We start from the raw sequence: 27,289 nt of genomic DNA on the forward strand, positions 1-27,289 counted from the left end.
TGTGTGTGTGTGTGTGTGTGTGTGTGTGTGTGTGTGTCTCCGTGTGTGTGTGTGTCTCCGTGTGTGTGTGTGTCTCCGTGTGTGTGTGTGTGTGTGTGTGTGTGTGTGTGTGTGTGTGTCTCCGTGTGTGAAATATACATCGGGGTTCGACCTCAACTCCGAAGGTGTGCTGTGATGAGTGTCCGTAGATGTCCCGAGGAGCTGTATTTTTCAATATCACAAGTGGCGAATGACCTTTACGGTGTGGAAGGTCACCGATGATTTAGCCCCTTATAAATGTCTGTGAAGGAACCAAGCTCTTTGTCATCGTGACATGTGTTGGCGTTGTATTTTAGTGGCACAGCATCCATATTTGCATGCCACACTGGCCAGAGTTAATTTTTCGTGATGACGATGCATCTATGAGCTGCACTAATAAGGAACTTTCTCCGAATAAATTGAATCAAAATCCTTCAACGACGACCTGCATTGGGTTTGGAACTACAAGTGTGCAGCTGCACTTCCTCGTCACCAAACAAACCATTGAAATATGCCCTCTACGATGAATGAATGGCATCAAATCCCTTGTCAAACCATCAGAAGACTCATTTGCTCCTCAAGATATTGTTGTTTGTTCATGTATCGATTCCAATGGTGGGCCCTCATGAAATCCAAGCAGCTGCCTACTTTACGCTCGGGTAATGCTGGAGATTTATTGGCAAAGCAAGCTGCCTCCATTGGCTGTTTCTTATGGCACAATAGCCTGAGTTTTACGCCATGCCGGTGTCAATCTACCGTTTACCTCCCATCGTCAGTATGTTTGTCTGCGACATATGCTCACCAATTGTGTCCGACTGAAGAAGCGATGGCGTTCGAGCCATCGGGGATGTCTCCCCCATCTTTGATGTTCCTCACCTTATTTTAAATCCATCATTTTACTTTCACTACCAAGCACTTTAAATGCTTTATGCTCATCTCCAATTCTATTGAACTCCCATAAGCAATCCGTTTTCACGTGGTAATGTTTTCTGGATATGTCGTGTCTCGTGTATTTTTGTAAAACGGGGGGAATTCACGTAAAATCCGGAAAATCGTGGGGAAAAAATCCTCCAGTGTACCAGCACAGCCTTACTTGAAAGTTGGCCTCCTATTATTGTTCGGGTGGGATATAATATGTTTTTCTTGTGCAATTCTTGCCGTAGTCGTTGCTTTGACACATCTTGGAATGTCGCTCATTGTGTTTCACGACAAGTGTTCAGAAAGTTTAAATTCCGTAACTTGGACACATCATCCAACCAGGCAGCAAAATTGGCCAAGCATCCATTTTGGCCTTGTCTTGAGCGTGCTGCATGTAAACGACATCAATAATTCAGGCAGCGCACAGTAATTGGAGCCGAGCCATCAGGCGAGACGTCCACAAACCTCTCCCTCGTCTCCACCTGCAGCCGGCTTCCCACCGCGTCCCTGTCGCTCCACTACCTTGCAGGCAAACAGGAGGGACCAAGACAAAGTGTGTACGGCTCTGGGTTCTGTGTTTTTAATGAAACGTGGCATAAAATGAGGCTCATTGCTGGTGATATGTATATCCGACAATTGCTTATCAATTTATCGAATAATAACAACGGAGAGGTGAACAAAATGATTGAATCCACAAAGACCACTATCGATAAACCCACAGTGCATACCTCGAAATATTGCTCACGCCACCGAGCATAAAGTCGCCAAGTTTAAGAATTTCCATGTGGACATGTTTGATTCTCACGGTCTGTACACGATCTTCTTTTTCCGATTGGCGTTTAGCATTCTGAGTTGGCAGGTGGGCCATTTGGAATCGGCAACCTCGGTGACTTAAAGCGGTTGCAGTCGAGGATGCTTTATACAAAATGGATTCAGGACTTCTTCATCTTTGATATCATTTTTCGAGTTATACCCAAATTTAAGCTGCACAGGTAAACATGCAAAGATTGCAACGGTGTGGATTGCTCCGAAGGATGTTCCAAGCCATGACCTTTTTGTCCAATTCCACCGGCCGCCTGACAGGACAACACTCGGCGTGTGGAGAATTCCCTTCGGGTGTGGGTGATCGAAGCGAGAGACCTTCCACCGAAACGCCGCTACTTCTGTGAGGTGTGTGTGGATGACGCCCTGTGTGCACGAACCACGAGCAAGGCGCGGCGTGAGAACCTCTTTTGGGGAGAGCAGTTTGAGTTTGCAGCTTTACCGTCTTCCGCTCGACACTTGACCATACACTTGTACAAGGTACGTAACAAACGGCTAATTGGCCAAATAGCAAATCAAATCGTTGGACAATTTGGGAAACAGGAATGCCTTATACCGACGGTAAAAAGCTAACAAAAATGTGGAATCGACAAAGTGAAAACACTCATGCCATTGCAAAAGCAGTCGGCAACCGACTGACCAAGTTGTCGGCAGGTACTGCCATAATGACCTCCGAATAGAGTGCGCATATAGCCAGCTCGCCAAAGGCATATTACCATAGTTCATTTGAAAAGGCATCCCTGAAAGGTATTTGTGGATTACCAGCGATGTGTGAAAACATATAGGCTACAGGGGATCCGTACACAAGAATCCATCCAGAAAATAATGCACCATCATCTCCTGGGTCTATCACCTGGCTAGGGCAAGAGCAACGGCCTAAAAGTTTTGCGGAGCTGGCTTAGCAGCTATGCACGGACATTGCTCATTGTCACACGGGGTTTGCTAGCCCCAGTGGCCTGAGGTAGAGCCCGGAAGGATTGAATTTGAATCCAAGTCTTGTCAGTGCAGGGGGTTTTCGCTCTGAAGCTTTAAAGGTGATCACGGGCGATGCTCCTTTGTGAACATTGCAACAACATAGGTAAACGGGCTCCTGTAACAATTAAAGGATTCATTCCTCCCGAGTGCTGGATCCGTACAGCTGATCGGACAGTTGGCGGTTAAACACAGCAAACTTGGTACAGCTACGCTGCTGATGCATTGCGTCCACACTCTATACCAGCCCAAGAATGCAGAATTTGGCCAGGGCACCGGCGTACATCGGCATGCTCTTTTTGAAAGACATCGCGAGATATTTAACGTCCGTAAGTCACAAGAGCAGGTGGAACAGCAAGCGTAACATCTCCCATGAAGGGAGGCGTCCTCCTTGATGCAGCATTCTGATCACAACACAAGAGATAACATGCAGCGAGGTAGCATAATGAGATCTACAATGACTTGTGATGACGATAACTACACCGTATTGATGATGCAACCAGCTGATCGTATCTGTGATCTAATCCTAATCCACAATTTGTTCCTTAAATAATTACAATCCCATATTGCACTCAGCGCCTGCTTACCTGAACTCGCTATTTATTTTTATCTCTCTTGTTTGTCGCTTATTCACCATTTTTTTCCACTGTTCTTTGTTCTTTTCTTCTTATGTCCATTGTTTTTTTTTGTTTTTTTTTCCAGAGAACCCATCCATTTTTTTTGGTCTTCATCATGCCCTCTTTCACCTCTTCCACAGGAACAAGAGAAAAGCAAGAAGAAGAAAGACAAGGCGAGTGGTTATGTGGGGCTGGTCATGATACCGATGATGGCGGTACGGGGCCGCCAGTTTGTTGAGAAATGGTACGCCATTTCAACTCCCGGTGGCAGCGGGCCCGGTGGTGGCGGGGGTGGTGTGAGTGGGGCCGCCACTAAGCTGAGTGGTGCGGGTAAGGCTGCATCCCCACCTGCAGCCCTACGCATAAAGGCACGTTTTTTGAGCATCGCGGTGCTCCCCATGGAGTGCTACAAGGAGTTTGCGGAGCACATAACAACACGGCACGGAGCACTATGTGCTGCTCTCGAGCCCCTACTGTCAGTAAAGAGCAAGGAGGAGGTGGCACGTGCCCTCGTTCACATTTTACAGAGCACCGGGAATGCCAAGGTGAGACACAGCTGGCCCGACGAATGGACCTTCCTTGTCATATTTTGTGGACTTTGGGATCCTCTACCTATCTCTCCACCTAGATCCCTTGTCTTTTCTTCCTGCTATATTCTTTCCATCCTCTTCTTGATCGCTAGTTTCCCACTTTTTACCTCCGCCACCAAAGGTGGATGGAGGTTGTATTTTCACCCGTCTGTCTGTCTGTGAGCAGGATATCTCAAAAATTTATGAATGGATTCGGATGAAATTTGGTGGACAGGTTGGTTGTGTGACAATGACGAATTGATTCGATCTTGGTGAAGATCCCTGGTGTTGGGCTAGCGGCTAGGGTGCCGGCTTAGGATCCTAGGATCCTGGGTTCGAATCCCGGTCAATCGCTGAATTAACGCCAGGGGGGTTGACTCAGCCTGTCATCCTTCCGAGGTCGGCAAATTGAGTACCAGTTCACTGGTAATTCCCTGCTTGTCGTTAAAGGCGGCAAAAAGGGTTGGCGTCAGGAAGGGCATCCGGCCGTAAAACATTGCTTCAAAAAGGGGACCGAAAAACAACAACAACCACAGTTCCCGAAAAAGGCCAACCCCCGCTTGCGGGGAAAAATGGCCTCTAAAGGTGGTTTTTTTTTTTGGTGAAGATGCGGATCCAGATACGAGACTTTTTAAAGTGATTCTTCACCATTGAGAGATAGGGCCAAAAAGTATATATAGCACAATATTTCAAAATGTTATTGGCAGATTTGGCCGAAACTTGGTCGATAGATTGGGTGTGTGATAAGGGCACATTAATTAAATTTTGGTGAAGATCCGGATCCGGATACAAGGATTTTTAAAGTGATTCCTCAGCATTGAGAGATGGGACCGAAAACGATATATAGCACGATATTTCCAAAAGTTGTGGACGGATTATGACAAAACCTGGTGGATGAATTGGGTAGGTGACAAGAACAAATCGATTCGATTTTGGTTCAGGTCCGGATACAGATCCGGCCTATCAGTGGGATACAAAACGTAAACTGCTCAGCCTGGCAGAGGTATGCTCTCTACCGAGTACTACCATCGCTATTCGTCTCAATGATGAACATTATTTGAGATTAATCAAAGGAAATTTGGAAACCACACTGAAATGTAAAAACACACAATAGCTTCATTTCATTGCCATATAATTTGCCACTTCCCATTATTGTATGAAAACTTCCACATTAAGCAAAAAATGCAACTTCATTGAACTCCCCATCTGTTTCTGTGCAGCCAGCCATGCGTTCCTATCTGACGTCTCTGATTGGCTCTGAAAGCCGCATGAAGGTATGTCTTTCGCATCCAATCAGGAACCAACAAAGGAAATGCGTGGCCACATGCACAGACATTGCCAGCAGATTCATGAAGTTACATTTGCTGCTTAATAGTGCTTCTGCCTTTTTGTTCTCATACAAGGGTGTAAGGCAGAAAATTTCAAATGATCACATCTTGCAATTCTCAGTTTTTGAAACGAGTGTGGTTACCCTTTAATAACTTCCTTTACTTACTGCAGCGATAAGAAACTTGCACACGTACTTACTTTTATCATTATTTTTTGCTTTTATGCTCGCGTTATTGCCACACAGTGTGACGTCATAGTCTAGAAATTTGAAATGGATCACGTGTCGATAGGCTTTGTGATCATCACGCGAGTGAAAGCTTGTATTCTTGTACCGTCCTCCAAACAGTGATGACTCTATTTACATTTCACTGTCTGACAACATGGAACAACTTCTATCCACTCATCCCAACTCTCTCTTCCTCATTTGTGGCGACTTCAACTGTCATCATGCCAGCTGGCTGGGTGTGGGTTCATCTCTCACCAGCCATGGCACCTCAGCAAAGGACTTCTGCGACTCACTGGGATTGACACAATCTGTCAATTTCCCGACCCGGATCTCAGCCAATGGTGTATCTTCCCTTCTAGACTTGGTTATGACAAACTTCCCTGCTAATGTCTGCTGCTCTTCTTCTGCCCCAATCGGTTCTTCTGATAATGTGCTTGTTAAAGTGGACATCTCTCTGGCCATTCTCAGAGAGCCTCCTCAGCGTCGCCGAGTCTGGCATTTCACTCAGGCCAACTGGCACGGTCTTCAAGCAGCCATCAATCATCTCATCTGGACTGGTCTCCCATCTCCACTGCCTCTGACATCAATTCTTCCTGGGAATTCTTCCAAAGCAAACTGCTCTCTCTCATGCACAGATTTATCCCATCTCGTCTTCAGTTGTCTTACCCTTCCTCCCATCCATGGTACACTGAATCTTGTGGTGAGGCAGTTGCCCTGAAACAACTTGCCTTTGCCTCTTGGAAGGCTAATCCAACTGAAGGCAATCTCAGTTCCTTCCACCAAGCTCGGAACAAGAGAATGAACTCTCAAACCTGTCTCCTTCCTCCAAATTCTAGTGGCGTCTGGTCAAATCCGTTTCTGGTGTTTGTTCCCCCTCCATCCCCTCCCTTACCTCAAATGGCCACACAGTTGACACCGCACATGACAAAGCCAAATGCCTCAACTCTGTGTTTGCCTCAAAATCTTTTGTCCCAAACCCATCTCTCTCTGTTCCCACCTTACCCAATCGAACCCAACTGCTCCTGGACTCTGTGTCCTTCTCTTCTGACAAGGTGGAGGAGTTTTTGTCAAACCTCGACTCTGATTCTGCAACTGGACCAGACGGCATCAGCCCACGAGTCCTACAATCCTGCTCTGCCGCTCTATCTCACCCTCTCTCTGTTCTTTTCACCCTCTCTTTTGCTCAAGGTCATCTGCCAGCATCCTGGAAATCAGCAAACATTACCGCTTTACACAAAAAAGGTGCAAAAACTGATCCTTGCAACTACAGACCTATCAGCCTCCTCCCAATTATCAGCAAAGTCATGGAATCCATCATTGCTTTGGATATCAAATCCTTCCTCTTCTCCAATGGCTTGATCTCCGATCATCAATTTGGATTCAGACCAGGTCATTCTACTCTGGACATGCTGCTTCTGCTGTCTCAACAATGGATGGAGGTCCTCAATGCCAAACAGGAAATCAGAGCCGTCTCCCTTGACATATCACGTGCCTTCGATACAGTCTGGCACCCAGCTCTGCTCACCAAACTCTCCTCCTATGGTATCCATGGAAATCTCCATGCATGGCTTGTGGACTTCCTCTCTTGTCGTAGTCAACGTGTGGCTCCAAATGGAATTCTCTCATCTCCTCTTCCTGTCCAGTCTGGAGCTCATCAAGGCAGTTTTCTGGGCCCTATGCTTTTTCTGGTATTCATTAATGATCTCTCCAACTCTCTGGAAAATCCTCTCTATCGCTTTGCTGATGACCCCACTCTCTGCCGCTCCATATCTCAACCCTCAGATTGGCAGGCAACAGCCTCTTCACTCTCTGCAGATCTGGACAATATCACAAACTGGTCACACAAGTGGAACATGTCTTTCAATCCTGACAAATCTCACACTCTCACTTTGTCTCTCCGAAATGACCGTCTGGAAAACCCTCCCATCTACTTTCTCAACAATCCTCTCGAAGAAGCCCTGCCACTCAAGCTTTTGGGTCTCACTATCTGCCATGATCTTTCCTGGGAAAACCACATTTCCACGCTGGCCTCCAAAGCCAGTTGGCACTGGGCATCCTCTGTCATGCGAAGTTCTTCCACGGTACTACTGAGCGTCTCACCACATACAAAGCTTTCAGCCTCAGTTTGATGGAATACTGCTCTCCCCCCGCCCCCACCCCCTCCCCTCCCCAAGCCCTCTCCCTTCCACATCTCCCGATGTCCCTATTCTCTATTGTTGTGCTTCCCTCTCCCTTCCCTTCTCGTCTCCCGCTCCCTTTATTGTATGTTCTATGTGTTAGCTCTTACACAAGCCTCAACTTCGTATACAACAAAAGAAAAAAGAAGAAGCAGATCCATTAACCTTATCTTGGCCCCGAATTCACCGAAATGATCACTCGATCACCGCAGAATGTGTTGTGAACAGCCAAGCCCACTTTTAACACACAACGACAATAATTATACAATTGTTTTGATCTGTTGTGTTGTGATTATATATCCCGTCATTATGGCCAGTGCCTGTGGAAAAATGCATCGTCCAAGTGTGCATGGATTAAAGCATAAAACCCAACAGCAGGCGATAAAAATGCTTTACTATTTATAAACATAAGATTTATCTTTCGTAACTTGTATTTAATTCAAGCAACAAGTTCATTGTGTTCACCCGTTAATTTTGTCACGGATATTATTGATGGTTCAACTGCAATGGGTGTCTTCATTTTGTCTGCTCCTTTAAACATTATAAATTGGTATCAATGACATTATATTTCTCTGCTCACCCCATCCCGCTCCCCACACCTTCCATTGTGCAGGAATTTCTTTGTGAGATGGTGCTGTCAGAGATTGAAAGGTGCGGCGAGAACGAACACCTACTCTTTCGAGAAAACACGTTGGGTACCAAAGCCATTGAGGAGTTCCTGAAGCTCGTTGGGCACAAGTATCTCCAGGATGCACTTGGTGTGTATGTTGAGTAGTGAGAACTTGAGTGTATTTTATGTGTGTTTGCTTTGTGTGTGTACATTTATCTGTTTTGTGTTTAAGGCTCATGAAGGAGCTTGTTTCTTAAGGAGGAATATGGGTAGCAGAGTAGCTGTTTTTATGAACGGCACATTCACAGCTTTTTAATTTTTTTAAATTTTTTTATTTTTTGTATACTGAATCGAGGCTCGTGAAAGAGCTAACATTTACTTCACAAACAAATCAACCAGACAAACAAAATATATGAAAAGAGGGAGCGGAAAATAAGACAGGGAGAGAAGGGGAAGCGCACAAACACAACATTTGAGAGCAGGGAGATGTGTGGAAGGGAGAGGGCTTGGGGGGAGGAGGCGTGGGAAGGGGGGGGGGGGGGGAGGGAGAAGTATAAAACACAAGGACACCAAGGACTTCCAGGACAGAAGTTGGTATTTCAAAAAAGTGGAACGAGGGTGAAATTAGCGGGGGTAGAAAATATCAAGGTTTTGGATGGGGGAAGATAAGAGATTGTGGTGAACAGCTGTTTTAAAGACCTGGAGGGTGGAGTGGGATTGAAGAGAGTGAGGGACTTTGTTCCAGAGGCGGGAGAAAAGAGGAATGAAGGAGTGAAGGTGAGCAGAGAGTCTTGATTTTGGCAGTTTGACCATAAGAGGGTTGCCAGGCAGATCTTGTGCGACCTGTAGGAATATTTGCGGGACAGAGCCCAGAGAGAGCTGGGGGGGCAAGGCCAGAGAGGAGTCGGTAGAAGACGGAAAGACCACCAACCTGCCTGCGGTGAGTGAGTGAGAGGCCCTTGGAGTTAGCTTCATCGCGGGAGATTCCAATGATTCTGAATGCTTTGGTTTCAACAGCGTGAAGACGAGCTAGGTGTGAGGCAGGAGCACCAGCCCAGAGGGGAGAGCAGTATTCCATTGAGCTGCGGATGAAAGCCTTGTATGTGGTGAGGAGCTCAGGTGTACCGTGGAAGAACTTCGCATGACAGAGGATGCCCAGTGCCAACTGGCTTTGGAGGCCAGCGTGGAAATGTGGTTTTCCCAGGAAAGATCATGGCAGATAGTGAGACCCAAAAGCTTGAGTGACAGAACTTCTTGGAGAGGATTATTCAGAAAGTGGATGGGAGGGTTGTCCAGTCGGTCTTTTCGGAGAGACATCGTAAGAGTGTGAGATTTGTCAGGATTGAAAGACATGTTCCACTTGTTTGCCCAGTCTGTGATTTTGTCCAGGTCTGCAGAGAGTGAGGAGGCTGCAGACTGCCGATCTGAGGGATGAAGAATGGAGCGACAGAGAGTAGAGTCATCAGCAAAGAGATACAGAGGATTTTCAAGAGAGTCAGAGAGATCATTGATGAAGACCAGAAAAAGCACAGGGCCCAGAACACTGCTTTGTGGAACTCCAGCCTGAACAGGAAGAGGAGATGAGAGAAACCCATTCAGGGCCACACGTTGATTACGACTAGAGAGGAAGTCCGCCAGCCATGCGTGGAGATTTCCATGGATACCAAAAGAGGAGAGTTTGGTGAGCAGAGCGGGGTGCCAGACCGTATCGAAGGCACGTGATATGTCAAGGGAGACTGCTCTAATTTCCTGTTTGGCATTGAGGACCTCCATCCATTGTTGAGAAAGCAGAAGCAGCATGTCCAGAGTAGAGTGTCCAGGTCTGAAACCAAATTGATGATCAGAGATCAAGCCATTGGAGAAGAGGAAAGATTTCATATCTGAAGCAATGATGGATTCCATGACTTTGCTGATAATTGGGAGAAGGCTGATTGGTCTGTAGTTGCTGGGATCTGTTTTTGCACCTTTTTTGTGCAAAGCGGTGATGTTGGCAGATTTCCAAGCAGATGGAAGATGACCTTGAGCAAAAGAGAGGGTGAAGAGAACAGAGAGAGGGAGTGAAAGAGCGGAAGAACAGGATTTTAGGACCCGTGGGCTGATGCCGTCAGGTCCAGTTGCAGAATCCGAGTCAACGGTTGACAGAAACTTTTCCACCTTGTCAGGAGGAAAGGACACAGAGTCCAGGAGCAGCTGGGTACGACTGGGTACGGTGGGTACAGAGAGGGATGGGTTTGGGACACAAGATTTAGAGGCAAACACAGAGTTGAGGCATTCAGCTTTTTCACGTGCGGAGTCAGCCGTGTGGCCATTTGAGGTGAGGGAGGGGATGGAGGGGGAACAAACACCAGAAACAGATTTGACCAGATGCCACCAGGATTTGGAAGAGGGAGACAGATAAGAGAGTTCAGTCCTGAGAATGGAGAGATATTGTTTCCTGGCTCTCCTGAGGGTGGACACACACTTGTTTCGGGCTTTGTGAAAGGAAATGAGATTTCCTTCCGTTGGATTTGCTTTCCAGGAGACGAAAGCAAGTTGTTTCTGGGCAATAGCCTCACCACAAGATTCCGTGTACCATGGACGGGAGGAAGGGTATGACAACAGAAGACGAGATGGGATAAATCTGTGCATGAGAGAGAGCAGTTTGCTTTGGAAGAATTCCCAGGAAGAATTTATGTCAGAGGCAGTAGAGATGGGAGACCAGTCCAGATGATTGATGGCTGCTTGAAGACCGTGCCAGTTGGCCTGAGTGAAATGCCAGACTCGTCGACGCTGAGGAGGCTCTCTGAGAATGGTCAGAGAGATGTCCACTTTAACAAGCACATGATCAGAAGAGCCGATTGGAGCAGAAGAAGAGCAGCAGACATTTTCAGGGAAGTTAGTCATAACCAAGTCCAGAAGAGAAGATGCTCGGTTGACTGAAATCCGGGTCGGGAAATTGACAGATTGTGTCAGTCCCAGTGAGTCACAGAAGTCCTTTGCTGAAGAGCCATATCTGGTGAGAGAGGTACCCACACCCAGCCAACTGGCATGGTGACAGTTGAAATCACTACATATGAGGAAGAGAGAGTTGGGATGGGTAGATAGAAGTTGGTCCATATTCTCAGACAGCAAGATGTAGATGGAGTCACCACTGTTTGGTGGACTGTACAACACACATATGAACAAAAGGTGGGAGCGAAGGGGAAGCCGTAGCCAAAGGTATTCCTGGGGGTGAGGTGGAGAGAGGGCAGTGCAGGGCGAGTGAGGAAGAGAGTTTTTTATAAAGATAGCAACCCCACCTCCAGGACGAGGCTCAGGTCTATCATACCGGAGGAGGGAGTAACCTGGGAGAGATACCAAGGAATCAGAGACGTCATGAAGGAGTAAAGTTTCTGTTAAGCAGATCACGTCTGTTTGAGTGAAGGCCCCGGATGTTTGAGGTCCATACCATTAAGGAAGAGGAAGAGGAAGGGGCAGCATCGGATACAGAACGGGGGGGGGGGGGGGGGAGCGGTAGGGTAAGAGGAGGAAGAGGTAGGGAGAGCTGTTGAAGGTGTGTCGGAGATTACAGAATAGCTTGGAGAAAGGGAAGAATGGGGCGGACAAAAGGTTTGATGGTGATTGGGAGAGGCGCAGTGAGGTGTTTGACGAGGGGGAAGAGCGAGGCAGAATGTTGAGGGAGATGAAGGTGAAAGTTGGAAGGGGGAACAAGCGGGGAGGACGCTCAGGGAGTGACCTCCCTGCCCCATGCGAGTCCCGTGCTCAGCTGGTTCTGGCTAACAGTACCTGGTATGGGCCCCTCCCTTGTCCAGGGTAACGGATCCCCACTGCCTTGTGGGGGAAGCCTCTTTCGGCTAAGGCTATGAGAAGGACACTCAAATATCAAACCGCACTGGTAGGTCAGCCTGGGCAGCACAACATCGTGGATAAATGTGCCCATGAAAGTCAGTGGTGGCACAAATTAAGGCTTCACTGCGCAGCATCTGCAGACAGCTGTGTCAACTTCATGCTGGTTTTTCCCTTCATTGGCACCAGCTCACCTGCTCACCATCCATTTTTACCTATTCAGCCATCGCACAACGCACAATGCTTTGTGAGCATGCCAACAAAGTGAAGAGAGTCGTAGAAAGCGACGACTCACACCATCGTCATCACATACATTACATGTTGACAATGACGTCCGGGTCACAGTGAACAAATCAACACGTTGTATTGTATTTGAGCCGAGAATCTCAATATCGTAAGCCAAATGCTCACATCGGAGTGCCAGAGAGGTCAAGCAGAATATAATTTTCTGAAATAAATCACAACCATCCTTGCTGTTCTACAGAGTTTTCAAAGACCCGAAAGCTCATCCATGTTAATGGTTGTTTACATTTTGGTGTCACAATCCTTTTGTCCTTTGTGTTCTTCATATATATACAATTATACATGCTATGTCCCCTATGTCACTGATGATGTCATTGATGGTTGTTGGTATTTCGCTAAGTTTATATTTATGAAATTTGACCTTTTATCAAGATACTTGGTATTCTGAACTTGTCTCCATTATTGAGAGATCGAAAGATCCTCCTTCATCACACGATGCGAAGCAGATGATGCTGATTAACAGTGCGTTTTGTTTACACCGTTCAGGGGAATTCATCAAGGCTCTATACGAGTCAGATGAGAATTGCGAGGTGGACCCAAGCCGCTGCACACCCGGTGACCTGCAGATGAACCAGGATAACCTGCGCATGTGTTGCGAGTTGGCGTTCTGCAAAATAATCAATTCCTATTGGTGGGTGATTAAATGTGACTCACCCATAAAGGTCTTGCTTCCTCCTTCTTCTTCCTCCTCTTCCTCTTCTGCTTCTACTTCTTCTTCTTCTTCTTCTTCGTCGTCGTTGTTTTACGGCCATTTGCATGCTTGAATGTGTAAGCCGTGTTTCACCTAATGGCTGCTTTCCAGGCAGCGCAATCCGTTGCTAGCCCTCTTGTTAGGCTTTTAACTCTGAGATCATCTCTCAGCAACTCATTCCATGATTTCCTCGGACAGCCTGGAGCTCTTCTTCCATTCACATTCATATTTATACACTTCTTCACACAGCTGCCCTTCCCCATCTTTTCCATGTGTCCGAACCACCTCAACCTACCCCTATGCATAACCTCACTCATGCTCTCTATACCTAACCTACCTCTTAATTCCACATTTGGTTTCCTATCCTTCAGTGTCACATTACACATCCATCTCACCATTCATATTTCATCGTTTTTGATCGCCCAGGTTTCACTGCCATACATCATCGCACTTCGAACGCAAGCTGCATTAAGTTTTCCCTTTAGTTGGAGAGAGATATCCCCCTTGATGTCAACAGGGGTAACAACTCCCTAAACTTCCGCCAACCACTTCTATTTCTTGCAGTCACTGCTGCCACTGCACCGCCACCTGCAGCAATCATAACACCATGGTAACAAAATCTATCTACACATTCCAGGGATATGTCCCCATCAACTAATCTTTCCACTCTGACTGGTACCAGTTGTTTACCTGCACAGACAGCACACCTAAAGTCAGGAACCACCTGCAGTCTACCCCTGATGTCACTACACCTCTTGTGCACCCAGCAGTTACAATATTTACACAATATTGAGTTGCTACCTGCACCCTTTTTACAGACAACACAAGGCCACCTCCCACTTTTTTTCCACAGTTCATTCTCCCACCGCAGTAATCAGTGCTTTTGTTTTTGTTCTCTTCACTTTCAATCTTCTGGCCTCCAAACGCTCCTTCAATACTGTATATTTACCCATGACCTCTTCCACACTCTCGACTATCAGCACTAAGTCATCAGCGTACATGAGCTCGCAAGGTAAGTCTCCTCTACGTTCCTGTGATATGGCTTCAAGAACCATGATGAACAAGATTGGGCTGAAGACTGACCCCTGGTGAACCCCCACTTTCACTTCAAAGTCCTCACTCTGCACTCCATTTACCCTCACAGAAGTTTTTGGTCCATCATACATCACCATGACTACCCTGACTAACCAATCCTCCACACATAACTTTCTCATTGACCATTGCACCACTTCCCGAGGCACCTGAGGCACTGTCGAATGCGTTCTCTAAATCCACAAATATAAAGTACAGCTGTCTCTTCTTCCCCAGATATTTTTCCTGTATTTGCCTAATTATAAAAATAGCATCGAACGTGCCCCATCCTGGCATAAAGCCAATTTGAATTTGATGTATATTAACACTCCGTCTTATCAATTTATCCACGACTCTCTCGAACACTTTCATTCCATGGTCCAGCAGCTTCAAACCCCTATAATTATCCCTAACTCAGGCATCACCCTTCCCTTTATAAATATTCACTCATTCCTTACAGGAGTGGTCAGAGAATAGGGGTGAGTGTGGAGGGTCATCCTGTCACCCTTATTATTATTACTATTATTAATATTATTCCTTAGTAATAATGTGAAAGGGCCAGCAGGATGGCCTAGAGGTATGCACACTCGCCTTTAAGCTGTCGAGCTTGAGTTTGAATCCAGACCCAGCTATAAACTATCATCCTGGTGTTTCATTGGGAGGATGATTCATCAATGTGTGTGTCGTCCCTCGGATGGACACGGTAATCTGGACGTCTTGTCTGTTTGCATTAGTTGTTGACGTTACAGATCCCACATTGTCCTTCACGAAGAGTTGGCAAGTTATTGCCGGCACCATGAACACATTACAAATTCCTGCCCAAATTACTCCTGAAAAGGCAATGGCAAACCACCTAGTCCTTGCCAGGAAACTGCTTTGGCAACACTGACACTCTGAAACATAGCATGGTGCATCAGAATCAGAATAATGTTAATATTATTATGCTATTATTGTTATTGTTGTTATCACTTTTGTTCTTGGGTGCGCCATGTTATGGCCATAACAAGCCATGTTATGGCCTTGGAAAAATGCCACAACATGAAATGACACTCAAGCTGCTATCTATACACGTTAACATGGCATTTTCCAAGGTGGAAAAGCTGATAAAAAATGGAAATTCCTCCAGATTTTGTTGAGGTCGAGTCAAATTATTATTACGATTATTTTTGTCAATATTATTATTATTATTAATATTAATATTGCAGCCTTGCCAGCGGCCTACTTAGAAGGCTCACTCACTCTCCTCAATGCGACTCAGGTACGTTAGTCTTTGGGGGACGTGCTCGATGCTTGATGTTCTTCTTCTTCGTGTGATGTATGGATGGCAGCTTGTTAATATTATCATTATTTTTTATTATGCCATTATCAATGGACAGAATTAACTGAATAGTTTGTGGTTATAATATTTTTAAACTTCTGGTACGTGAGCCCCACAAAATGCCACAGTAAGCTGTACAGTCATGTGAAAAAGTAAGTACACCCCATGTAAAGTTTTGACTTTTTCAACATATTTCAACATACAGCTATTTGATCTTCATTTCAACAATATTGATAGATAAAAGTGATATAATATGACAAATATCATGAAACATTTACATTTTGTAGTCCATTGTATAATTTAAATAAACATAAATGCAAATACCGCATGTAGAAAAAGTAAGTACACCCCTACGTTTATCACTACTTCAAATACCTAAAATTAGAATCAGGTGCACCAGCTCAGGTGCAAATGATTAGAACATTGTTAGAGAGGATCTTGCAGGAACCTGTCTTGTTTAAACCTCAGACATTTAGTTGGGTTTGCTCTTTGTTGTTGAAGTATGCAGCGTCACCATGCCTAGATCAAAAGAGCTCTCTGAGGCCTTCAGAAAGAAGGTTATAGATGCCTACAAGGCGGGGAAGGGATTTAAAAAGATCTCCAAACAATTTGAAATCAATCATTTGACTGTCCGGAAGATCATCTACAAGTGGAGAAGATTCCAAACAACTGCCAACTTGTTCAGGCCAGCCCGCCCCAGCAAATTCAGCCCGAGAGCAGACCGCAAGATGCTGAAAGAAGTCTGTAAGAACCCCAGAATGTCATCATGGGACCGACGTAGCTCTTGCCACTGTTGATGTCAAAGTGCACGAGTCTACCATTAGAAAGAGGCTGCACAAATTTGATCTCCATGCGAGGTGTGCCAGGAGGAAACCTTTGCTCTCCAAAAAGAACATTTTAAAAAAGAACGAGCAGGGACCCGTGGAACAGAGTTCTGTGGAAAAGCCTCGCTTTATTTGGGTGGTGTATAAGCAACGAAGCGGTGCCTCGCATGCTTTCAGAAGTTTATGTTTACTGCTAAGCCAGCGTTAATGTTCGTCGTCTGCACACTTATTACCTAAAGATAATGTCATGAATTTGTTTTATGTTCCCAGAGATCAGATGTTGAAGTGGAGATAAATGATGAATTGCAAAATGAAAGTGACAATCAGGAAAAACAAACGTGTTGTTTTATACATCTGACCAAAACAAACGTTGCAAATTAGCCTTATAGGGGCATCGCGTTTGTTTCCATTGGCATCATTTATGCTTTGTGACGGTGAACAATAGTTAGGTATAGTCAGTTGTAATGAACAAAAAAAAGTTTTATTTACTGAGCCAAATTAGTCCATTTTTTTTTAAAGCATCATTTTCTTGGGAGCTATTATCCCTCAAACTTTCACTCTGTATCTGCCCCTGAGTTCGTAGATGATCTCCCCATAAACAACGTTGCGGGTTAGTCGGCCTGCAGTAAGCTCAGTCTCTCTCCTTATCCGCAATTAATTCTGGTTGGCAAAGACACGCAGATAATGTGGGTCTCCTACTCTACTCGGTGCAACGTAAAAACACTGGTGGGAAGCAGCACTCCAGCAAGCTCTGACCCTGGCTTTTGTTGATTGTCATCGCAAAGACCGGCCTGACCGGAAACTGTCCTCCGCGGAGTTGTAAAGGATGATCCGTGTCAGATGGAGAAAGAAAAATTCTAGGAATAAGGAGAATAGACCCGGAACGATCACCAGCGAGCTTCCGCGCCTGAAGAACACGTTCAGTGGGTCATACGAAGCACCGCCCGGAGACACCTTTTTAACAGTCGGAACTGCTGCTAAGCTCAAATCCACAGTTAAAATTTTGAAATTTGGTTCAGGTTAGAAAATTTTACAGCATGTCACTCTATTGTAGAGCGGAGCGGAGCGGTGCTTTGTATGATTGGCTGTCCCATATATGTTTAGGTCCTGGACATTAAATATCCCATTGTGTATTTTAAAAAGAGCAGACCGTTGTGGCCTTGGGATGTGAATATGACAGGCTTGATGGGCCAAGTGGTCCTTTCCTGTGCTTTAATACCTCCACCACCGAAGGTGGACGGAGGTTATGTTTTCACACCTGTCTGTCTGACTGTTTGTCTGTGAGCAGGATATCTCAGAAAGTTGTAGACAGATTCGGATGAAACTTAGTTGACAGGTTGGGTGTGTTTCAAGAACAAGACGATTCGATTTTGGTTCAGGTCTGGATCCAGATCCGGCCTATCAATGGGATACAAAAGGTAAACCGTTCAGCCTTGCGGAGGTATGCGCTCTACCGAGTGTTCTAGTCGTGTGTGCGTATGTATGTGTGTGTGTGTCTTTGGCTGTCCGGGCGGTAACCTTTTAACATTTGAACTTTTGTCATCAGATTTTCTTAAAGTTATCTATCTATAATTCCAGTAATCTCTGTGTGTTTGTTTGTTTGTACGTTTGTACGTTTGTCTGTGACCGCTGTTTCTCGACAACCACGGGTCCGATATACTTGCAACTTGCCAGGTATATTGCTGGGGACCCGAGGATGTGCCTTTTCAAGGATTGAAATTAATCGGACAAGTACTTACCGAGCTATGGCGATTTAGCCGTTCGCCGTTCGCTTTGGCGTTGCGAATGGACCAAACCATTGCATGTAAATAGAGGGGGGGGTTCTGTGGTCGTTGCGAATGGACCAAACCATTCATGTAAATAGAGGGGGGGGGGGGTTCTGTGGTCGTTACTGCCACGTGGTTTCAAAGTTTTTTTTTGTTGTTGTTTGCACGCATGTTTTTTTGCACCCACGTACGGGCACGCCCTAGGATGTTTACACACACACACCCCTACACAAATTTTTTTTTTTTTTTTTTTTTGGCAAGGAACGGGCACCCACGTACGGGCACGTCCTAGCTTATATATAGTACGGGCATGCCCTAGTATTTATAATATGGAGAAAACAAATTAATTATTTGGTCAAAAAGTTAAAGGTCAGTGTCATAAAATCGTCAATTTTCATCCAATTTACCTGAAGTTTTAAGAATTTGCATATTGGGTCATTGAAGCCTATTGCTTTTGAGGTCAAGAGGTCAAGATCACCTAAAATGGGTTTTTGGGGGGGGGGGGGGGGTTTGTTATCCGTTTTCGTCATGTTTACCATCCGGAAGAAGAAGTCTGAATACAAAGCAGACGCGGACGGGCTTTGCCTTTTCAGATGCTTCTAGTTTAATTTGTGGAGCATTGTGGGTTTATCAGTTGAGATAAACACTCAGCTTAGAAAACGCACCTTTTTCTTTTCAAGTGCAAGTACTGTATAGTAAAAGAAATAGGGTGGTAATACTCCTGTGGACCTTATGAAGCTCGTCAGGCCACCATAGTGGTTTTTCTTTGCACAGATATACCCAGTGGTGCCCATCTCCTCCGGTCGAGGTTTTTTTCTGAGCAGCCTTGAGAATTGAAGCTGGACCAGTGATGACAATGCAACAAAGTTTCAGGAAATGCAACCACCACAAACTTTACACTTTAGCTATACTTACCCTGTAACAAGAGAAATACTGTTTGAGAGGCCTTGCATACTTTGTTTGGTTTAGATGAGCCCATGGTACTTTAATTACAAACTTATAATCTTGTGCATTTCCTTCACAGCGTGTTTCCTCGAGAGCTCCGTGAAGTGTTTGCATCTTGTCGGCAGCAATGTGGCGGCCGTGGGCGCCACGATTTGAGTGAGCGCCTCGTAGTTGCCTCCCTCTTCCTGCGTTTCCTGTGTCCCGCCATCATGTCCCCAAGTCTGTTTGGTTTGACCCAGGAGTACCCAGATGAGCGCACCGCTCGAACACTCACACTCATTGCCAAAGTCATCCAGAACCTCGCTAACTTCACAAAGTGAGTGCTGGGTATCCGGCCTTCAGATATACTTAACCATCATGCTTGCAATTATTAGCTTATTGTCTTCAGTCTAGATCTATTTACTCCTGGACATAATTCCACCTTGTCTTACTTTTGCCATCCATAATTCCTTGACTTTCAACTTCTTTTTACCTGTGCATTTTGTTGTGCTCTCATACCCTGCACCAAAGCCCCTATCTTCCCCTCATTTCGTATTTCCTCAACCCATGCCACATTTTCTCATTCCATGTCAGGTTTGGAAACAAGGAAGACTACATGGCCTTCATGAATGACTTTTTGGAAAACGAGTGGGGAAAGATGAAGCGGTATCTGCTGGAAATGACCAACCCAGATTCAGGGCCTCACTCTGAGAGCTTTGATGGCTACATAGACCTAGGCCGTGAACTCTCCTTCCTCCACATCCTCCTTTCAGAACTCCTCGCTCAAGGAGATGCGGTACGTAGCCAAGAACATGGGGATACAGTACATTACAATTCAATCATTCCGGAGTTACGGTGACTATATAATCGGTGTTGAATTCTTCAAAGCAGGTGCACAGCCTCATTTCTTCTGCCAGTCCAGACATTGTGGAGGAAGAATTATGGTTACTCCAAGTAATAAACCTTCCACACTGTTAAGTATGAAATATCTAGGATTTTAAATCTGCAACATGTACCAACTAGAACGCCACTCAGTAGAGTGCATACTCCCGCCGTGGGTTTAGTTGGAATAATACGTTTTGTTTGACATCCCCTCTCCCCAAAACAATAAATGAAAAAGGAAGTAAGCCCTAACTGTCAGAATTTATTTTGATATATCTCGGAATTAGAGGAGAAAAACATCATTTAAGAATAAGAATAAAAGCTTTAATGCTGTAAAACAGAAAAAATCTTTCCCAAAAAAATTTCCAAAAACATTCCTGGATCCGGAATAATATCCTGAGCTTCACCAAAAACTAAACAATTCTTCCTTATCCCAAGAGCAATCACCCCACCAACTTTCATCCAAATCCATTCAGAACTTTTCCAGATAACTTGTTCACAAACACACGAACACACACACACACACACACACACACACACGGACGGACAGGATCGAATGCGTTACTCCATAGCGGGAGTAATAAACCTGAAAATCGCAGAGCCAGAACCAGAATTATTTATTTGGTCGGGGAAGCCCATGCGAGGTTTCTTCTTCTTCAGCCTCTCGCAACCCTGAGTGAATGTGCGATCTTTTTTTAAAAAGGTGAAATTTTGCCAAATCTGTTTTAATTCGTTTGTTAATATACCTCAGCCATTGACAAATCTGGAACTAAGTCTTTATAAGTTCATCAAATACTGACACCGCGAATGACATTCGCTGAGCTAAATGTTGATATCTCTTCTGAGGTAAAGATTAAAAAAAAAAAAGTTTTAAAGCATTATACGTATCAAACGATACATTTTATGAAACGGGGAAACCTAATACACACTTTGGTGGTTTTAAAATGACAGAATATGTCTTTATTAGAAAAAAAAAAAGAATATTGAAGACGACGCTGCTAAAAGAAAATACACCGCTCCAACGCATAACCACGAGTTTAAACTACATTTACAACAAATATGAAAACTATTTTCATATCACAATGTTAAATATAGAATATATAGAAGATAATGTTAAAAAAAACGAGCCCTATCTTCCAATGGTAAAAAAAATCCTTCAAAAAATTCCTGGATCGGGAATAATATCCTGAGCTTCACCAAAAACTAATCATTTCTTCCTTATCCCAAGGGCAATCATCCCACCAACTTTCATCCAAATCCGTTCAGAACTTTTCCAGATATCTTGTTCGTAAACACACGAACACACCACACACACACGGACGGACACGATCGAATGCATTACTCCCTGGCGGAGTAATCATGTCAACAAATCACGAGTGTTACCTTCGACCTGTTTCAGCTGAGCAGGAGGTGTGCGTAGCTTGCCAATCATTGTCATGGTGAATTAACAGGGTCTCGACGAGTTTGCAAAGGACATTGCAATAGGTGCTTTTGCAGCATCTTTTCTTGAAGATGCAAAAGCAGATATACATCTACCATGTTTTTCAGATCCCTTTTTAGAAAACCACTATAGATTTGAGCAAGTTTAGTGCAATGCAACCATTTGCACACATGCTTAGTTTAGTGCATACATGTGCAAAATACGACAAGTAACAGACATGTCACAGTTATTTTGACTCGTTAACATACCGTATTTGACCTTTGGTGGCAGGCCTGCTCAAAACAGATCAGACCAAAGGCAAGCAGAATGCCAACAAAACTACCACAGTGACGTGGCGAGTGAAACAGATGTGCTTTGGTGGTGTTTCGTTATATGTATGAGTCGGAACGTTTACCAAAGGCCTTGTGTTGATTGCTCGCCATTAAACATCGCCCATACATTAGTAGTTACATAGGTTCTGTGAAAAGGACAGTGTGCTTAGACTTTAGAGCAACAACAACAAAAAAAAACTCCAATTTATGTAAGCTGAAGAGGAAGCCTTTGTTCTTTCTGAAATGTTTATCTAATTACTGGCGTTTTCAAACAGCCCTTGTCGACCCAATTTCAGGCCATCGAGGCTTGGTCTTCCAAAATGCTTTTATGAGAACGAATGCAAATTACCACGAAATGCACGTTGTAGAATCCCCACCAAATTGTGTAGAATCTGGCATTTGGATTAAACGCTGCTCTTGTACCCGCTGTTTAAGGGATTCACTTTGTGGCCAAGTGCTATATTAATTGTGGCCTTCTCTTTGGTTGTTTTTTTTTGGTTTTTTTTCCCAAATACACAGAAGGAAAGAAGTGCAAAAGGCTTTTTCATCCTACGTTACAAAATTTTACTCGCAGTGTGTGGTGGCTCCATTCCATGCGCTGCGTTGCGTATTTCTGAAAGCCCACACCATAGCTGCAGTTTCATTACTGTTGCCATTTTCATGAATGCACCCATCGTAACTATACAGTGATCCAAGACAGCTGGCATACCATTTCTGTTAGTGACATGGGACATCCTTTGGGAAGAAGAGATGGTCAAATAATTGGCTCATTTGCGCACGCACTGCCACAGTGGCAGAACTAGCCTCAACTCAGAATTCTGCTGGTACTGCGATACCACAAAGCTGAGCTGCATCCTTCGATGGTGATCGGACCTGTTAATGAGGCATGGTCACCTCTCTCTCTCTCTCACTCCCCCCTTTCCCCTCCCCTCTCCCTCCACTCCCCCTCTCATCCCCCTCTCTCTTTTCTCCATCTCTTTCCCCATTCTCTCTTCACCCCCTTTCCCTTTCTCATTCCTCCTCCTTCCCCCCTGTCCTTCTTCCCCTTTGCTTCCTCCCCTCTGCTTTCTCCCTCTCCTTCCCCTCTCCTCCTCCCTATCCCCACTCTCCTCCCCCAACCTCCCTCTTCTTCCTCCTCTCCGCCCCCCTGCCACCACCTCTCTTCTTACCCCTCTCATTCCCCCCTGCTTGCCTCCTCTCTCCTTCCTCCCTTTCTCCCTCCCCCTTCTTCCCTTCTATCCCCCTCTCCTTCCCGAACCTCTCCTTGCCAACCTCCCTCATCCTTTCCGAACCTCTCCTTGCCAACCTCCCTCTCCTTCGTTCCTCTCTTCCCCCATCTCCTTCTAGCTTACTCTTCTCCCATTTACTTCCCCTCATACTCTCCTTCCCGTCCCTCATCTCCTCCCACATCTCCTTTCCCTCACCATCTCTTTGCTTCCTTTCGTTACTCCCTCGTCCACCTTTCTATTGATTGGTTACTTCATTTAATCATTCATGATGACATTGCTGAGGATCTGTTGGTATATGCAAATTAGTATACAGGTTGACTTGAAAGCTCTGCATTTTAAGCCAAGTTTTACATGTTGCTGGTGCCTGTAGCTTGCTGTAATTTGTCGTGGGGTACCACGTGAATTGATATCTCCTGAGAGGAAAACACAAAATTGAGCTTGGTGGTGGAGATTTGGTGATTTAATAGCCACTGAAGTTTCCCAACCACTTGCAAAGAGGATGAAACACGGATATGAAAAACTTATAAACCCAATTGCACTTCGCACCCTGGGAAAATTATTTAAAAGCCTAAAATCTGCCCAAAACGTCATGTTGATTTGAGTTTTGGCAATACCGTCTGATCATTGTACATTCGTGATAATTGTCTGTGAAAGACTCCATTTTCTTCCCTAACCTTCTCCCACCCCCAACCCCTTGCCTTAGACTCTTGCAGCCAAACTCGGTCCTTTGCCACGGATCCTGGGTGACATCAGTGCAGCGCTCGCTTCAACGAGCCCCCCAGCCCCACCTGCGCCCTTGGTATCTATGCACGGACCCGGCACGGCATGCCCGGGCCTGTTGATAACGGGTGTTGCAGGAGATCGGCTTGCGAGTGGGCCCGCCATCAGCAGCATGAGCTTGGCTTCAGGCCTCCATCGTATAGTTGAAGATGGAGATATGGCCGGGTGAGAGATTGGTGGCATAAATGGGATTGATGGGATCTATTTTGGTTGGCACCAGGAAACCGAATCAATGTAATGTGGATTAGGCAAGCATTGATCTCCTTCGTGCATACCTGGCAGTCCCATTGTGGCCCCAAAGCTGAACAAGTCAGGATTCATCGTAACAATTTTAACACGAGCACATCCAAGCCATTAAAACACTTAATTCCCAATGTCGATGGTAATAACATGTTCTTCTGCTCATGAGTAATTTACAATATTAATGACATGATATTGTCAAATGTTACTCACTGGTCAGAAGAGTAGATTTTGAGCACCAAGTATAAATTATTGTACTATTCCCAATTGTGAATTTTATTTTTTCGATTGTGCTCAGGAGGCACATTTGTGATGGAGGAGCGACTGCTGCCAAATATGTATGTTAATTTAGAGATAATATGGTTCGAGAATGGAACTACTCAAAGATAGCAGAGGAATATGCACATGAATCATATGTACAAGTTACGTAGTCTCCGAGCCTCAGATACAGGATAACTGATAACACAACAATGGCTCTTTGTCACCGCCCTCTGTAGTACGGTGTCCAATTAACATTCCTATTGTGTCCTGCTGGATGATTGTTATTGTTCATTTTGACTCGATATTAGCCATACTACAATGGCCGTTGCCCGGAACATAATTGTAGGGGACGTTGGCGGCGTAGTGGGTCAAGACATTGTAATGGGATGCCGAAGCCAGCAGCATGAAGGATTTGGATTCAAATGCAGTGTTCGCACAGATTCATCTGCAGAAGCTTGTCAGTATTTATTACTGGCAATTCTGATCCACAGTAAGTAGTCCAGGAATAATAGATTTAACCCGGAACAAATTCAAACAAAGCTGTAAATTTCAGGATATGTTCAGAAAACTGTCCTGAATAACATACTAAAAGTCCCCAGACATCCGCCTTGTGCTTCAACGGAAATTCAAGATGGCGTCCAAAATGGCGGCAATTTTGGCATTTTATCATATTACCACCTAAAAACATGATAGAAATGCAAACAGGGTGTCAAAATACATGTTTTCAAGCACGAGGATTGTTTTAAAGATTACATTATGAGTTTATATGACATATGTGTCATTCGATCGATTATGAACAATTTCAAACTACCTTTTATGAACATTATGAACAAAATGATTATGAACAAACAATATTTTGAATGACTACCTTTCGTTAACGACTATCTTTCACCTCTATCCTTTCTCAGGGGAGTCACTCGCTTACCATCACCGACACAAGAGAACCGTGAAGCTTTCTTCGTAACGCGTCCCGAACCGCCACCATTATCCTCTCCACCCGCACCGCACAGCCACCCTCCCTCTGATCGTGATGGTGATGTGGGTGGTGGAAGCAGCAGCAGCCTCCACAGTGGTGGCGTTGACCTTGGTTCGGCCGATGAGAGCACGGGGCCAGGTGGGAAGCTGTGGCCTAAAGGAGGCTGGTCGCAAACTTCTGGTGGTGTTTTGGCTCGCAGACCCGAACAGCTAGCGTTGACCATGGCAGAGGTTGGCAGGTATGGAACCAATGGTTCGCTCTGGTCCAACAACCCTTCCTTAATTTTTTCCCATCTTACATGTGTAATTTTACTTCCCCTTCCCCAGGGATATTGGCCACTCAGTTGCACCACCACCCCTGCTTCCGTTGTCTTTTCACAATCCGCTGTTCCATCTCGGCGTGCCGCCCGACTGCACCCGCGGCTCTACGTCCGGGTCGGTCACCGAGGGGACGTCTGGCCTCCGAGCCCCAATGCTCGATTTTCCTGCTGGCGATGGTGTCGGGTGAGCTTCTAATAATAATAATAATAATTCATTTATTTTGTATAGCGCTTTTCATGAAGCCCAAAGGTGCTTTGACAGAGTGCAAAACATAATGCATAACAAAACATGAAAACAACAATTGCAAAAAGACAAGAATCAATAGGGAAATATTTAAAGCAAAAGGAGGGAGAAGGAGAAGTGATAGTCAGGGGTTAAATGCTGTGGGTTGAATGTTGAATGCAGTGCTGAACAGGTGGGTCTTGAGTGATGTTTTGAATGTGGTGAGTGAGGAGGAGTCTCTGATGGTGTGAGGTAGTGAGTTCCAGAGGATGGGAGCAGCGATGGAGAAGGCCCTGTCCCCCCAGGATCTGAATTTGGTCCGGATGGGGGGGGTCAGGAGGTTGGTACCAGCAGAGCGGAGGTTGCGGGTGGGAGTGTGTCTGGAGAGGAGGTCAGCCAGGTAGGATGGGGCCAGGTTATGGAGGGCTTTGTAGGTCAAGAGGAGGATTTTGTACTGGATTCTCTGGGAGATGGGGAGCCAGTGAAGCTTGTAAAGGACGGGGGTGATGTGGTCACGGGTCCGGGAATGGGTGAGTAGACGGGCAGCGGAGTTCTGAATATATTGGAGTTTATTGGTGATTGTTGAGGGTGAACCATAGAGGAGGCTATTGCAGTAGTCCAGACGGGAAGTGATGAAGGCGTGGATGAGGGTTTCTGCAGCCGTGGAGGAGAGGGATGAGCGGAGACGGGCGATGTTTTTCAGGTGAAAGAAGGCTGTCTTTGTGATCTGTTTAGTGTATTTGTCGAAGGAGAGGGTTTGGTCAAAGATGACGCCAAGATTCCGGATGAGAGGGGAGGTGGATACTGGGATACCGTCGATGTTGAGGGCAAAATTATGGGTGGATTTTGTGAGCGTTTTTGGGCCAATGATGATTATTTCAGATTTATCACAGTTAAGTTTGAGGAAGTTGATTTGAAGCCAGGATTTTATTTCAGAGATGCAGTTTGTCAGGACGGTGGGGAGCATTCTCGCTCAACCCATCCGGAAAACTTCACAATAACTACTAACTTAGCCGTTTTTCCTTGGCTTACTGCCAAGTAAATGGAAGCAACTTGTATACCACATAGGTGGTACATATTTTTATACATTTTACAATAGTCTCCTTCTCAAGCCACCATATGTTGGCTGTGACATCCTCCCTCTTGCTGTTCTCTCTCTAGCACGGGGTTCACAGCTGGCGATGAAGCTAACCGCGGTGGAGAGTATGCATGCCGGCAGACATTGCCCGACAAAAACCCCCCACTTGTCGCAGCTCGTCCGCGCCGCTCTGAGCCACCGTCACTTTGCCTGGGCCCAGGCAGCACTTTAGCGTCGAATGCTGCATCCGGCCGTGTGCAGTGGGATGGGCCCAGTGTCGCTGAGGTGAGAAAGATTGAGGGAAATACAAATGTGGGAGAAACGGAGAAAGGGAAGGAAGCGATTGAATAGCTGTTACTTCATTATTTTTTTGTGGTTTTGATACGATTCTCATTGTTTGTTACAACCCATTGGCATTATATACACATGGGAAAAAGTTAAGCTCTAATTTTCTTCAAACATCGAAGAAAGAGCCGTCCATGTGCAGGCTGTGTTTTCCATTCATCACTAGGCCAAGGCAATTTTCACACCCAGCACGTACCGCACAGTTATAGAAGTGTCAACTAAAA

At 45.3% G+C, this 27,289-nt stretch overlaps 1 protein-coding gene across 1 annotated transcript in view; it reads left to right on the forward strand.

The window, feature by feature from the left end:
* LOC144890816 (disabled homolog 2-interacting protein-like) overlaps window positions 1-27,071 on the forward strand; it is a 75,662-nt gene extending 48,591 nt beyond the window's left edge. Inside the window, exons 4-15 of the mRNA XM_078772658.1 lie at window positions 1,658-1,795; window positions 2,020-2,238; window positions 3,488-3,641; window positions 3,702-3,892; window positions 8,262-8,406; window positions 12,873-13,017; window positions 19,081-19,317; window positions 19,575-19,776; window positions 23,547-23,788; window positions 25,033-25,338; window positions 25,427-25,603; window positions 26,804-27,071. Of these exons, the coding sequence (XP_078628784.1) occupies window positions 1,658-1,795; window positions 2,020-2,238; window positions 3,488-3,641; window positions 3,702-3,892; window positions 8,262-8,406; window positions 12,873-13,017; window positions 19,081-19,317; window positions 19,575-19,776; window positions 23,547-23,788; window positions 25,033-25,338; window positions 25,427-25,603; window positions 26,804-27,071 (2,424 nt within the window). The remainder of the gene's footprint in view (window positions 1-1,657; window positions 1,796-2,019; window positions 2,239-3,487; window positions 3,642-3,701; window positions 3,893-8,261; window positions 8,407-12,872; window positions 13,018-19,080; window positions 19,318-19,574; window positions 19,777-23,546; window positions 23,789-25,032; window positions 25,339-25,426; window positions 25,604-26,803) is intronic.
* Window positions 27,072-27,289: the final 218 nt, after the last annotated feature.

Source organism: Myxine glutinosa, chromosome 2, assembly GCF_964187855.1.
Source record: "Myxine glutinosa chromosome 2, kmMyxGlut1.1, whole genome shotgun sequence".
NCBI classification, from domain to species: domain Eukaryota; kingdom Metazoa; phylum Chordata; class Myxini; order Myxiniformes; family Myxinidae; genus Myxine; species Myxine glutinosa.